Here is a 15,525-nt window from a genome sequence, read left to right as displayed (position 1 = left end):
CTCTTTTAATAAGTTAGGCCAGAGGTGACATGCAACAATATGAAGGCAGTGACTTGTATATGGAGATCAAGACAGCATTTCATTGCTTCCATGGCTCTCCTGTGAAATCACTGTGACCCTCTAGAAGGAACCACCAATGTCCTAGGGTTGCAGTTTCCCCTATGAAATCCAGCTGTGGTAACACCTACTTCTTGTTCTGCTCTGACTATTAGTATGATTTACATCATTCAGGGAAATATTGGGGCACACCATACAGACTGTGGAAACAGGTGATCAGAAGTCAGGCTTTCTTTTGTTTCTCAGAGTTTGTGCTCAGCTCCCCCTGCAGTTTGTGGCACTGTGTTACTCAGAGCACAGTAGTACACAGCCGAGTCTGACTCTTGGACCATGGCTTTCTGCAAGTGGAAGGAGGTGGATCCTTTATCATATGTGGCTTCAAACCCTCGGCTGCTTCCCTTGTTGTTGGCTGTTTCGACTTTCAAAAGCAGCTCTGGACCTTCTCCAGGGTACTGGACATACCAGAAAAGAGTTGGGTAAGATGTGGCTGAATAAGTGCAGTTTATAAATAGGACGTCGTCTTCTGAGAGAGTCACTTGACCTTGCTTCTGGGTCACTGAGTCTCCCTGGGTCCTCCCTGAAGGAAGAAAAGGATACTTGTGTCACACTAAGGACAAAGCTCTTAGATGATTAAATATTTTTCTGACAGCATAGAAGAGTGCAAATTCTAAGTCACTTCACTTACCAAGCATGAACAGCAGCACCACAGTCACTAAAGCTGGGGAAATATTCATCTTTAGTGTCACCCAAGTAATGTGCTTGACTCTTCACATGAAGAAATGATGAAATGATATCAAATGATGAAACTAGGAAGCTTATAATTCACAAAGATAATGATCTTGTGTAAAGAAACTTCTCCCCCTGGTGGACAGAGACTAAACTAGGGACCCTTGCATACCTCCCAGAAGTCTGAAATGTGCTCTCATCCTCAATATCATTTGCAAGACACATGTCAGAAGTCAAGTGGCCCTTATCAATGTAAAGAACATAAACAGTGGCCATTAACATATTCAATGTTGCCCTTCTTGGGATTCTTCCTGACATGAAAGTGTTGTAGTGGAGCAACTGATGGTTTTTCTGTTTGGGTATTTAGCATATAAATTGAAAGTAAAGAAGTACATTTTCCTAGTTTATTTCCAATGACTCGAATTTGTATTAAGATACTATGTGGACCTAGAATGATGGCTCAGCACTTGAAAAAATTTGTTGCTCTTACAGAAGATGCAGGTTTGATACTCAGAACAAACATAGTGATTCATAACCATCTGTTACTCCAGTTCCAGGGGAACTCACTCTCTCTTCTGACCCCTGTGGGTACCAGGCAAACACATGGGTACTAAAAAGATATGCAGGCAAAACATTCATGTGTATAAAGTGATATAAACATACCTTTAAAATTTTTACTTTATTATGAAATGCAATAATTATTAATGGCTCTAAGAATGTGTAATGACTAGGAACTGCTCTTTTACATTCTAGAAATTTGAAATGATGGGTTCGTGCTGCTCATTTACTTAGAGGTCATTGGTATCTTGAAACAATGTTTGAGGGTTAACTGTACAGCACAACCACAATAAGGAAGCAGTTGTGACTGGCATGTAGGACTCATATTGTTCCAGACTCTACATCAAACATAGGCTATGACCATTTTCTTAACTCTTTCCTGTAAATGTCATTGTGACCAGTGGTGTGTGCTGTTAGGAATCACAAAGCTGACTATCATTTGGGTTTGGGGAGACATTTGTGAATCTTCCTTGCAGATCTGATGAGGGCATTCTAAGCAGCCAGCTCACATAAGTGTCTTCAGAAAAGCTTCTTCATTCAGGTGTCAAAGCTTCTACTCATGAGTCTGGCTTTCGTGGATACCATGTTTCTGTGGGAGGTCTTTCTGTTCTTCAATTTGGTCTTAGTAATTTTTCCTCACTGACAGAATTGGTCTTCTTACAAAGGTGTTCTTTCTCACCTTTGTCCACATCTGTTTCCTAATTCTAGTTTGTTTGTTTTTTTAAAGTTATAATTGTAGTCTGTAAATGCCAGCCTTTGGTTCAGAACCTTTGTGTTCAAGGTAATAGAGGTTGAGATCATCAGGACTATAGTTGATTCAGAATGTTCTCTTCACACTGTGTTTCTAAATAAGATGTAGAATCATGTACTAAAAAATATATCCTTTCTTCTTGTCATTTTTCTTTCTTTCTTTCCTTTTTCCTTTTTTTTACAATTTCATAGCCATAGGCTGTTTTACAGGATGACACACTGAATATGTGCCTTCTCCCACAGAGTAGGCCTCAAGTCCAATGAGAAGGTAGTTAGTTGCCCCTAAAGACAGTCATGTCACCATTGGATTTATATGCTTTTTTTCTCCAGTGACCCTATTGTAGTTTCCTGGCTTCTACAGTGACTCTTTTAAAGACAAAAATGTAAACATCTGAAGCTAGGATCCATAGGTGACAGACAGTATGGTAATTTAATTTCTGGTCCTGGGTCACCACCCATCACTTGCTTTTTCTCAGAATACTTCATCATAGCAACAGAAAGCAAACTAGGACAGGTATACTAGTCAGAGCCTAGTCTCCTTGTCTCCAAGTAATTTCAGGATTGTCTAACTTGACTGAAGACCTCCAGACTTTGTGCTGAAATCTCCATCCAATCTGATGACACACTGAATGCATAACTTTATCTTCTCTGCAAATAATTGACAGCTGTCTAGAGGCAGGTTAGCTAAGAATGTTAATTTCTGCTCATAGAATATAACTCCATTATATATGCCACTCAAGGGGCTTGCATAACTCTACTTCAGCCAATCAAAAAGTGGTCATGTCTATTCTAAAATGTTTTGATACTGCCATGCCAAAATTTAAATTAATTTTGAGTTTATAAAAGACTTTTCAAGGTATTGTTAACTTGGGTGCATGCTTGTATGTCTATGCATGGTCTGTGCAGGAAATGCAGGAGTCCATGGAGACAGGAGGGCATTGGATTTCCTCAGCTGAAATTACATGAGGTTGTGCACCCTCCTGGTGTGATCACTGGGTACTGAACTCCAGTCCTGTGCAAGAGTAAGGAATTCTCTCAATGGCTGAGTCATTTCCCCAGATCCCTTTTTAGTAAGTCTTATCTTAAAAATTAAGAGTATAGGGCTGGAGAGATGGCTCAGAGGTTAAGAGCACTGCTTGTTCTTCCAAAAGTCCTGAGTTCAATTCCCAGCAACCACATGGTGGCTCACAACCATCTGTAATGAGATCTGGTGCCCTCTTCTGGCCTGCAGGCGTGCATGTAGGCAGAACATTGCATACATAATAAATAAATAAATCTTTTAAAAAAGAGTGTAGTTGGCAGTTAAGAACACTTGCTGCTCTTGCAGAAGACTCAGGTTAAATTCCCAGCACCCACATGCCAGCTCACAACTCTCTGTTACTCAAATTGCAGGAGACATGATGCCTTCTTCTGACCTCTATGACTACCAGGTACATATGTAATACACACACACACACACACACACACACACACACACACACACACACACACAATTTATAATTAAAAATCATTTTTTAAAAATTGGAAGAGGAGGTATCCTTTGGAACTGTATTGCAAGCCGTGAAAATATATGAAGTAGGACTTCAGCTGATTATGACAAGCTAATACCTGGAAGAAGCCAAGGGCCTTCCAGAGTCAAGCTGAGGCTCAAGGAGTCTTGGTGAAATTGGATTTTGATTATTAGCTGTTTCCTACTATGAGTTTCTCGTGTGCTATTGTAGCTTTTCCATCATTCTTTGGGCACAATTTCCCCTCTACTAAAGGAATATTTAGATAACCTTCTGAGCACTATCACAGTCAGGATCCCTAATTTCAGGACCTTCTGTAATTATTGTCATTAGCAGCATCTGGACAGGACCATTCCCAGAAGGACAAAAGTATCTTATCAGAGATACCTCTATACCCTCTAAGAACAGACTTAAGCATCCAGACTACCTGTTTGAGAAGATCTGGTGGATGTGCTAATTAAGCTTAACCTTCTCCTTTCCAAAGTCTTATCTCTAGTCTTAGAGAGTTAACTATTAAATAAGAACTAAAGGGTTCCAACTTACAGGTACATCTAGCTGTCATAGAAGTTGCCTAGCCAAGTTGCCTAGTGACTGAGCACACTTGCCAGAAATGGTGGAAGCAGAGAAGGCTTGGAGAGATAAGGGTCAAAGGGTTAAAAAGGCAGTTTTGTTTTCAGAGAAGGACAAGATGGAGAAGAGAGAAGAGAATGGAAGAACTAGATGGGTAAGAACTGGGGAAGAATGAACTAAATGGGAAGAAGTAGAATGAAAGGCTAGAAGAGAGTATAGAGGAATGAGATGGAAGATGAGGAAGAGCCAGATGGGGAAGAAGAAGATGAGGGAGAATAAAATGGGAAAGAAGGAGATGGGAGAGGAGCTGAGATGGGAAAGAACTAGATGGATAACCTAGATGGGGCGGAACTAAGGTAAGAGAATTAAGACAGAACTTAGAAGAGACAGCAGATAAATGTAGAGAGAAATCAGGCAAGAAAAGAGCAAGGCATAAGAGCTAAACTGAAGCTGTGTAGACAAAATTTTATCCCAGAGGGAAAAAGTATATGGACAAAAGAGCTCGGTGTATTCTTTTCCGAAAAATAAATCTTGCCATTCATAGCTCCTCTTCTGGGCCCCTGGGAAGAATATTAAGGCTGGTTCTTAAATAATATTTGAGAGAACTGGGCTCCACAACTCTGCAGTTTGATTGGTTGTAGTTTTATGTAGTAGTCTCCATCTACTGCAAAGAGAAGTTTCCTTGATGAGGAATGGAGAATACAAGTACCTGTGGGCATAAGGATAAATGTTTATAGATTATATTTAGGAATTATGCTGGTGTAGTAAATTAGTGATAATAAATTCTCCTTATATAGCCATAATTTCACTAGCACTGAGTAATTACCTAACCTTCAAGTAGAAGGCATAGCATCCCTCTTGTTGAGTAGGTCTTAAGTCCAATTAGAAATTAGTTGGTTGCTACAATATGTGTGAGTCACTATTACTCGCAGGGGGTTGTTATAACATGCTGGCTGTGGATGTGGCTAAGGCAAACAATTACTCTTGACTCCATTATAAAATCCAATTCTTGCAGAGAAGGAAAATTAATCATGCAGCTAAACATATGGCTCCCTCTTGGGTATATCAAATTATAAATATATGCAGAGATAGGATAAAAATGCTGATATCTAAAACTTCCATGTATTATAGTGACAGTGGTATTTCCTAACCTTCTTGAAACTATGTATTCCTATTGTAAATGGGCAATGAATGTGTGAATTGTTTGAAATCTTAATACTACTCAAAGAGATTTCTTCCATTAAAAATCCTACAACTTAAGAGTCTATATTGAAGGCCGGGCAGTGGTGGGGCACGCCTTTAATCCCAGCACTCAGGAGGCAGAGCCAGGTGGATCTCTGTGAGTTTGATGCCAGACTGGTCTACAGAGTGAGATCCAGGAAAGGTGCTAAGCTACACAGAGAAACCCTCTCTCGAAAAAACAAAACAAAACAAAAAAAAGGAGAGTCAATATTGAAACTTGGCCATCACGTGAACAGATGACCTAGGTAATTAAACATGACCTAGTTACTCCCATCTTTAATAAAGGATGTCTAAAAGCGAAAAAACAAAATGCATGGGGAAGTGTTGTAAGTCTATCTTACTTACAGGAATACCTGCATCTAACACATGATCCAACGTGTTGTACAGAAACATGACAAAGGACTAGTTTGTTTCATCAATAGAAGAAGGAAATGATCAAAGCCAGAAATGCAGTCTGGCGGAGTGAATCTTGCAGAGGCAGCTCATCACAGCATGGATATAACAGATGAAACTTCATTGCTCATATGAAATGTTTTCTAGAATAGCAGGAAATGTGCAACTCTGTCTTTGAAATGACAAAAATCCCATAAAAACTTAAAGGCTGGTGTTTCAATAATAGCTCGATCCAATGGGATCATTTAAATATCTCCACAGTGATTTTATAAAATTTCATTCCCTGTTTCAATAGTAAGTATATATTAGTAATAATACATAGTTTTGTGCTCATCAAAAGTAGAAACAATCCCATCTACAAAACTCACAATGGCTAAAATCCAGTTTCATTTTGTGCTCTCTACCTGTATTTATTCTATTCACTGAGAAAGGTTTCCTGGAGCACTAAGTTATACCTTACACTCACTCAGAAATTTCACTTTTTCATCACCTGCTATCTTCTGAAAAAGTGGAAACAATCAAGGATATGCTAAAGCTGAAGTTCATTATTATATTATGCTGGGTCATAACTCAATGCTAGAACACTTGCTGAGTGTTTTCAAGACTCTACATTCAATCCTCAGAACCACAAGCAAAGGCTCTCACGCATCGCTGTGTTTGTTCTTGAACCACACGGGCTATGCAAAGTGTTCCTTCCCTTTGCATTTCTCTTCCTCAGAGAGTCTTATGTTGTCTTCCATGAACTGGTCACTAACAGGCACATCAAATCATACGTATTTTTACTTCTTTACTCTATGCTAATTGCACAGATAACATGTGTGTATAACATATTCTAATCAGATCCATTCTGCTATAACGCAGTCTTACCTACCCTCTCATATCCTATATTCCTCTTAGTCGTCCCAAATAGTATCCCTCCAATTTCATATCTTTTTGTTTTCAAATCTAGATTCTTCATGTGAGAGAAAACCTTCAGTATTTGTCTTTCCAAGTCTGACTTATTTGGATTAACATGATAATCTCCAGAAAATAAAAATCAACAAATGTTGATGAGAATATATGAGAAAAAGAAGCCTTGAACACTACTAGTGGTAATGTACATTTTTACAACCACTATAGATATCACTATGAAGGCTTGTCAAAAACTAAACATAGAATTACCATATGGCTCCATGCTACCACTCTATATAAATTCTTGAAGGAATCAAAGTCAACATAATTGGAGAGAGGTGCCTGCACATTCATGTTTATCACAACACATACAGAAATCCATCCATAGACTTAGCAAGATAAAATAATGAACAGTACCTTCATAAACAGACCAAAAATTTGACCTTCCTACTCTTTCTTTGTATGACCTGAACCCTGATGAGGTGGTACTTTAAAACAGTTCAAGAGAAAGACATCACTGAATATTGTGGAAATTACCTCATCACTACAGTTTTCAACCAGGTCAGCAGAAAAAGAAGAGTTATTTCCCCTTGGTTGCATTTTGCCAACTAGTATGACTTCATTCATCCTAAAATAATAGTAACCAAAAAGTTACTTATAGTTAAGATATTTACTAATCTCCAGCAAATCTACATAGTCCACAGAAGAAGAGAACTGGCTTTGAATCTTTGAAACACATGTGCACTTGCATGAACTAGACAGCCCACCAGGCTTGTCATAGTAGAATTTTCAATGACAGTAGACACTACTTGTCAAATTCTCCTTCAGAATCACTTGCTTTTCTTCCTTTAGGTGTTTCTTCTTACTTTAATAATACTAGAAGGCTATGTGTTTCTAGTTTGTCTTATTTTTTTTTACTAATTTGATTAATACAGGATTTACTTAGGCAGTAGCTACACTAACAAGGTATTCACTTCTACAAAACCATCACTAGTGCTACAACCCTAGCTATTATTAGCTATGACTTTAAATGCTACTGTGGAAAATCAATAATCATTTAATTATACTTTATCTCCTATAATAGTAAAATGTAAGCCATATTTGCCCTTCATAGCATTATCAACTACAGGGCAAATAGGCTAATCAAGAGTAAACTTGCTTCTCTAGAACAGGACCAAGTGTTACAGAGGGGCAAGTAAGATAAGTCAGTGAGGGTTAGACTGTCAAGAGGGAATCACACTCAGCAAACCAACAGTTAATTATGTCTATTCTTAGAAGAATATGGATGCTTCTGAAATTATCCCAACTTTGTCAGAAGTAGGAATATTAAGGAATTGTTTTTATACATTATTACCATTGATTAATCCACCATCAAAAATACACCTTATATGGCACTAATATTTGATTCCTCCAGAACATGAATATAGAGCAGAGAAATCTGTAGAAAACTATTGGTAAATAGACCACCAGTCCATTTCCTTCTCTATCCACTGCTAGAGTTGAATAAGTGATTGATACACACACTTTTTCACATACACCAGAAAGATAAAGTAGCAACAGAAACAGAGTTGGTTTTCTTGAAGATGTGGAATCTTTAGTAAAACATATGAATGGAAAGAAATAATGTGTTTCTTTAAAATATACTGTGCTGCTCATATTTGATGTTCCCAAAGTATGGCTGGTATAAGATACATGTGTGTAATCACATGATCACACAATGGATTGAATCAACATCCCTGTCCTTTTTAGTTACTTTCTGGATGTTTGACAAGAACAGCCAAAACTATTTATTTAATAAAAATCCTATTTTACTATAATTTAATTGTATATGGCCTTGACATTGTATAATAGATCATTGACTATATTGATACAATATGTTACTCACCTTTGAACAAACTTCAGCAACTTATAGTCTGAGTAAAAGGTCAATCACATTGATACATTTTGTTTTTATGTATATGTATATTTGGCAAGTCAATTATAGTCACAAAAATTGCAAAAGCATTTATCTGAAGAGTCAAAATCCCAGGGGTACTAGGGATTATGTTATTGAAACTACAGGGTGTTACACAAGATAGAAATCTGAATGACAAATTTAAGTTCACTAGATGCATTATTTTCTAAGCAGAATATCATCAACTCCTGTAAGAATATGTTATACAGAGCTTTTGGATTGCTAAACACATGGACATGTTAGAATTAGCTCACACAGAAAGAAGGTGAAGGCAGACCCTTTACTTTAGACGTTACTCTCTGCACCTACTCATCAAATTATTCATTACCACTGTTTACTTAAATCAAGATATCGTAGTGCACAGTACAGTTTTATATACAAGGAATATGAATTTCCAAGTAAATATTAAGCATCAAACAACAACAAGTACTAAACTTCCTGGGTCATCCCGGGTCTTATCTTATGTCCTATTAATACCTACATGTTAGTTTTCACTCTCAAACAATGTGACAAATGTTGTCTTAGAATGTCTGGCTTAGCAAAAAGAAAGGTGCCACTCCAGCCCTGGTGGCAGGTTTGAAGACAGGCTGCAGGTGCCTGGGGAGCAGTGTGTATTTGTTCTACAGAAGTAGATGGCTGAATCTGCAGGCTGAGTGGCTGTGATGTGCAGGGAAAGATGCTTGGCTTTCTTATCCAATAGAAGGGTGAGTCTTTGGTTCTGCATTCTTTCCGCATTTGAACGGATGTCAATGATGAACTGAGGATGCTTCCCAGGCTCTTGCTTATACCAAGGGAAGTAGACTGAGGCACTGTCTGTGTAAGTGCAGTTGATGACAGCGCTGTCTCCCTCCTGGACACTCAGGGTGGAAGGGTGCTGTTCCACCTGCTCGCCTCTGCTCTCCCCTGTGCAGAAAGATGGAGAGAAAGGAGAAAGGTTGCCAAATCATTATGCTTCCTTATTTTTTTTTCCTATAGTAAATAGAGAAAGCCCAAATGAGCCATTCTTCTGAACATCCACAGACCTCCCACTAACATACACAATCATCTCACATCCTCAACTCACAGTCCATCTGCAGCCAGAGGAAAATGAATGAAGCATAAACAGCTGTCCTCATTGTGATTTCTACTTGGATCAATTGTAGGTGATCAGTCTCTAGCCAGCTGAGCAAGTTGAAAGTTCCAATTGGTCCTTTGTTGTTATAAAAACAATACATGCTGAATTATTTGCCCAGCCAATAAGAAAAAGCCTGTTCATTTAGAATTCACTAAGATGGCCTTTCTGTGCATCAGCTGAGGTGTACTGCCATCCTGTGGTCAGATTTCTCACTGCAGAAATCTAGTTTGTTTTTCTCTTACTCCAGGAAAGTTTCTGAAGTCAGCCCTCCTCTGCCATCCTTGCTCTTCCAGCCTAGCTGTGCTCACACAGCCTGTGCACCTGCTCAACCAGCTGAGTGCACTAACCCCCACTCATGCATGTAAGGACCACATTCTCATACCTAGGGTCACATAACTGTGAACCAATCTAGCCAGGTGAGTGCTCCAGATCCCCACTATCACACTCAATCTTCATATCCCCAGGCCTACCTATGGCTACACATCCTGTGCACCAGTCTAGCCTATTGAGTATCTAGATCCCCATCCACTCATATCTTCCACACACTCCCAGAAAGCTTGCTGTCGGTTCTGCAGCCTTCATATCAACCCAGACTGTTAAGTCTTCCAGAACATGTGTGTGTGACCACCACACTCTCAGGCATAGCTGGACTTTAACAGCTTTGGCAACAGCACACAAACATAGACCTTGAATCTTATCAACAGATTCACTTGATAACCACTGAGTTAGCATCACTCTCATCCCTGCCATTAATAATGAGTATCTCTGAGTGACATACAAACACTTCAGTCCTGATCTGAAACTAACCTGATCTGAGCAACAGCAAAAAGAGAAACCAAATTCTGCTCAACAAAGGCAGGCTACAGTATCAGACACAGTGAAAGAAGTCTACATGCCTATACCATATCACAAACACACAAGCATTATGAAAGGCAAGACAACCCGCACACCCACAAAACCAACCAGTGCTATAGAAATGTTCTCCAGTGGTAATTTCCTAGATGAACCCCAGGACAGTAAACAGGGACTGAGAGGGTATGGGAAAAAGAGCAATAGCAGGACACAGTTTCTACGAAGTGGGAAATGTAAAAAATGAAGGGGGCTTTAAATGGAGAATGAGGACATAGATCAATGCAGCAGGGAGACAGGAGGGATAAATAACATTCAGGGTGTTTGAAAAAGTCACAGGCAATCATATTATTTTCTATTTACCCAAAATTACATGTAATATATATAAGTGCATTTGTATACAATGCACTTTGTATTATAAATAAATAATTAAAATGATGTTATGCCACTTGGGGTGATAAAGTTCCCCTATAGCCATAGACTATTTAACATAATACCTGGCATGAGAAACCTCATTTCAAGTGTTCAGTCAGGACATCCCTAGACAAGACTCCCAAAACAACATAGACTATTGCCATTGTCTTTACTTGACTCACAGATTTGAAGATAAGCCCCTATTCCTAGAGATGTTACACACTTTGGACATAGGACTTGGAAGAATGGGCTACAACTGGCCTAGGAGTCTATTTCCTGAGGACTCTCATAGTTTCCAGAGATATTCTGAAACCAGCCAAGGAAAGAGGCAGTCAATACTTCTATCCCGCTATAATACCTAAGAGCCACAACAATGACCATCATCCAAGTCTTCAATAGTGTCACTTATATCTTGGAGGTAACCAACATCCATTGAATTGAACTTACAGCTCACTCAATGGGATGGTACTGTCAACTTCAACAAGCACCCATGGCTGGAGAGGTCAGGAACTCTAAAAGAGAACTTCCCACTGTCGTTTTCCTAAGCCAGTATAATCCATAATCACATTCTAAATACTTATCCTTAAGCCCACAGATGTTGTGGAATATTATTCTAACTATGTAAAGATGTGTTACATTTGTCTATGCTGAAGAGTATTACATTAACTATGTGAAGGTGTTACATTTGTTTCTTCTGCATTTGTTAATGACGTAAAGATGTGTTACACACAAGGCCCTGGGTTCAATCCTCAGCTCCAAAAAAAAAAAAAAAAAGATATGTTACATTTGTTTGTGCTGCAATTGTTTAATAATGTAAAGATTAAAGATGTGTTGCTGTTTCACCTTGCCTGCCTAAGACACCTTATTGATCTGATAAAAAGCTGAATGGCCAATAGATAGGCAGGAGAGGGATAGGTGGGACTGGCAGGCAGAGAAAATAAGTAGGAGGAGGAATCTAGGTTCTGGGGAGAGAAGGAAGGAGAAAGAGAGGGAGAACCATCCAGAGCGGCCTGGTCAGCCAGACATGGAGGAAGCAGGATAGCAAGATAAACAGTACATAAATGAGGTAAACAAGCCTCAGGGCAGTACATAGATTAATAGAAATGAGTTAGTAAGCCATAAAAAAATCCTGGCTAGAAACAAGTCTAAAAGCTAAGGCCAAGCATTCATAATTAATAATAAGTCTCCTTATCATGATTTGCAGGCTGACAGGCAAAGAAAGCCTGCTACAGTTGGGTGCCTATGACAACTGATTCATGTACAGCGCAAGCCCTACAAAGAGTACTGCAGAAAGGCTGGTTCAAGTTTAGAATACATTCAGATAGCATCAAGTTTGGGTGCAGCACAACCATTTCTGCATTACCTCTGGGCCTTCACTTACTTTTGAATGAACTGACACACTCTATCTCATTGAATTAAGATAAATCTTGCTATGAAATCTAGGCTGGCCTCTAACTTATGATTCTCCTGCTTCAGCTTTCTAAGTGCTGAGATTACAGGCCAGCACTACATAACCACTCTGAATTCACTACACTACATCAACTTGTCTCTGAGCAAAATGAAAGGACATTGCTGATGCAAATACACCCTAACAGAGACTATAACAGTGTGCACAAAATCTGAACAAACCCAAGTCACACAAAATCTCAGCACAGAGATGGGGAAGCAGACACGAACTCCCATCCCTAACTCAGAAACCTTTTGCCACTGATACCTGCTGTGAGAGGGAAAAATCAGTTTTCTCCAGTGGAGTGATAATAGGTATTTTAATCACATACCAGGGCAGACCTCAAGTTCAGGAGTAGTTGACCAACACAAACATGCTTGTGTGAATCTTTTGTTGTTATTGTTATTGTTATGTTGTAGTGGGATTTTGTTTTTGGAGGGACGTTGTTTTGTCTTCTTGGTTTTTGGGGTTTTGTTTGTTTGTTTGTTTGTTTTTGAGGATTATTTTAGAGAACATTGATTGAGTTAGGCAAGAAGGGAGATAAGGGAGGACTAGAGAGACAGGAAAGAATGTAATCCATATACATTATATAAACAGTTCAAAAATAATAAAAATTGTCATAAAATATACTGACATTGCTCTGTTAGTGTTTCTTCAGTTTGGGTGCAATGGTGCATGATATCCTGTGACTTTTTTGCCTGACCTTGTACAATTTCACTCACTAGTGTTTACAGTGTTATTCTTTTAGCAACTTCCTTTTCAAGGTGTATAGTTAGATGATGTCAGGTGCTCCTCAGAAATGTAAAACTGCAAAAAGAACATGTGACAGTTTCTGAATGAGGGAAATGACGAAGCTGACACTTGAGCTCTTACAGCTATCTTGTGTACTGTGCAATAGCAGCACACATCTGATGAACAGTTGAAGACATGGACTTTATTGAATCTAGGTTTGATGATTGTAGTGGAACACTGTTTCTAAAATGATTTAATTACTAATACAAATGAGTTTTGTGTAAGTCTTCTTTTAGTGCAAACATAAACTTATCTTTTAATGAAATATTACTTTCTCAGACATTTTTTGTAAGTTGTGGAAATCTGATAAAGTAAAAATGGCTACATTACTTGTGTCTTAGTTACTGTTTTTTTGGTGTAAAGAAACAACATGACCAAGCAACTTATAAAATAAATTTAATTCAGGACTTGCTTAAAGCCTCAGAGTGTTAGTCCATTACCATTATGGCTGGGAGCAAGGCAGCAGGCTGGCATAGTACTGGAAAAGTAGCTGAGAATTTTTCCATCCTTATCAGTAGGCAGCAGGCAGAGAAAGAGACACTGGGCCAGGTGTGAGCTTATTAACCTCAAAGAACGCTTTCAGAGATACGCCTCCTCCAACAAGACCACACCTCCTAATGCTTTCCAAACAGTTCATCAACAGAGGACAAAGCATGCAAATATATGAGCCCATGGGGGCAATTTTCATTTAAACGAATGTAATTTGCATGTAATTGAGAATCATTATCGATGCATTTTATCATTAAGTCTTCAATTATGAGGAAAATTAATTTATTTGAACTCAAAACAGCTGGAATAGCACACACAAAAACCTACATAAGCTCAGGCTACACAAAATTCCAGTGTAGGGGCATGGGCAGAGAGTCCCACCCCTAACTAAGGGCATGTTGGCCTGTGATAGCTACTAAGAGATGGAGAATCTGTTTTCTTTAAGGGTATGGCCCCAGTAGGTCAACCACACTCCAGTGAAGGCCACACATCCATGAGGTAAGGACAGCACACACAGTACTTGAAAGTTTTGGTTTTTCCCAAAAACAAAGAGAGAAAAGCTGAAAAGTAAGGACGAGGGGGGAACTGGTAGGAATTGGTGGAGAACTGAATATGATCAAAGTGCATTGTATGAAATTCTCAAAAAAACTAATAAGAGTCTCATTCTTCTGATAACTGAAAGATCTGCAATTGACTGAAACACTGGATCATTTCTTTTCTGTTCCCTGAACAGCATGCCTGTTTGATGCTTTTGTAGAACAATAAAGAGCAGTGAACACTGTGCAGTGGATCTACCTGACAGTACTGTGAACCTTGTTATATTTGTCAGTTGTTCGAATACTCTTCATGAGAATTTCTTCCTGAAAATGGGTATCTGTAAGGAAAGGGCACAATGATGTGAAACAGCAATCCTCAACTGTGTAGTGTTAGCAGAGATGACAGAGACACACATAACTTGGAAACCCCACAGCTGTGCAAAGCCTCCTGTTGTGTCTCCCTGTGGCAGGGTGGTAGCTGCACACCCAGCTGCAGTTTGGAGCCAGGCTGCAGGCTTGCTGGGAGCACTGTGCATCAGCAGCACAGAGGTAGGTGCCTGAGTCCTCCAGCTGGGCATCCCTAATGTGGAGGGTACTGTAGAGCTCCTTGGAGTTGAATGTTGACTTTAACCTCCCATTCTCCTTTGTTCCTGGAGCCAGGTAAAAAAGATTGACGAGGGAGCCCCTGGGATGCTGTTGGAACCACTGCACACTTCTCATGGTGATAGAAAAATTGCATCTCAGAGCAGAGCTGGCACCCTCGTGGAGATTCAGGGCTGGAGGATTCTGCTCCACCTGCATCCCTCTGACCCCTGCTCAAAGAGAGAAAAGAAATCATATAACCAGCAATCCTTCCTTAGTTTCCACCCTGTCAGATATCCCAGGGGGCAGCCATGAGGAGCTTTGGGTCACCTGTGTTCTGCCCTCCCTCTGGCAGCTCTGGAGCACCCCTATCCCATCTGGGAGAGCCACAACTCACAGCAAACCTGCACCCACAGCAGCCCCAGCACAGCTCCCAGGCTCCTCTCCATGGATCCTGTCAAACTGCTGAAGTGCCTTCACCCAGCTCCAGACAGTGTCTAGCTTAGTTCCAACAAGCAGCAGGCTCTCCCTCACCCACTGAGCACCAATAAAATCTGAGCTCTTTCATCTTGATGGAAATCCCCACCCACAGCAGCCCAGTGAGTCCTCACAATAACTGCTCCCTAGCTGTGGATGAACACCCTGCAGGGAAC

The 15,525-nt window shown here is 39.6% G+C and overlaps 3 gene segments (V, D, J or C); all 3 read right to left on the bottom strand.

Moving 5' to 3' along the window:
* Positions 1-299: 299 nt before the first annotated feature.
* LOC118590717 lies at positions 300-791 on the bottom strand. The segment is given in 2 exon segments: positions 300-634; positions 743-791. Coding segments are annotated over 2 exon segments (384 nt in total).
* An 8,393-nt stretch (positions 792-9,184) lies between these two features.
* On the bottom strand, positions 9,185-9,764 carry LOC118590716. The segment is given in 2 exon segments: positions 9,185-9,552; positions 9,713-9,764. Coding segments are annotated over 2 exon segments (420 nt in total).
* Positions 9,765-14,545: 4,781 nt separating this feature from the next.
* Positions 14,546-15,321, bottom strand: LOC118590714. The segment is given in 3 exon segments: positions 14,546-14,628; positions 14,710-15,102; positions 15,270-15,321. Coding segments are annotated over 3 exon segments (528 nt in total).
* Between the last annotated feature and the right edge of the window lie 204 nt (positions 15,322-15,525).

The sequence above is a fragment of the Onychomys torridus genome, chromosome 9 (genome assembly GCF_903995425.1).
Source record: "Onychomys torridus chromosome 9, mOncTor1.1, whole genome shotgun sequence".
Taxonomy (NCBI): domain Eukaryota; kingdom Metazoa; phylum Chordata; class Mammalia; order Rodentia; family Cricetidae; genus Onychomys; species Onychomys torridus.
This window is presented reverse-complemented; position numbering and strand designations above follow the sequence as displayed.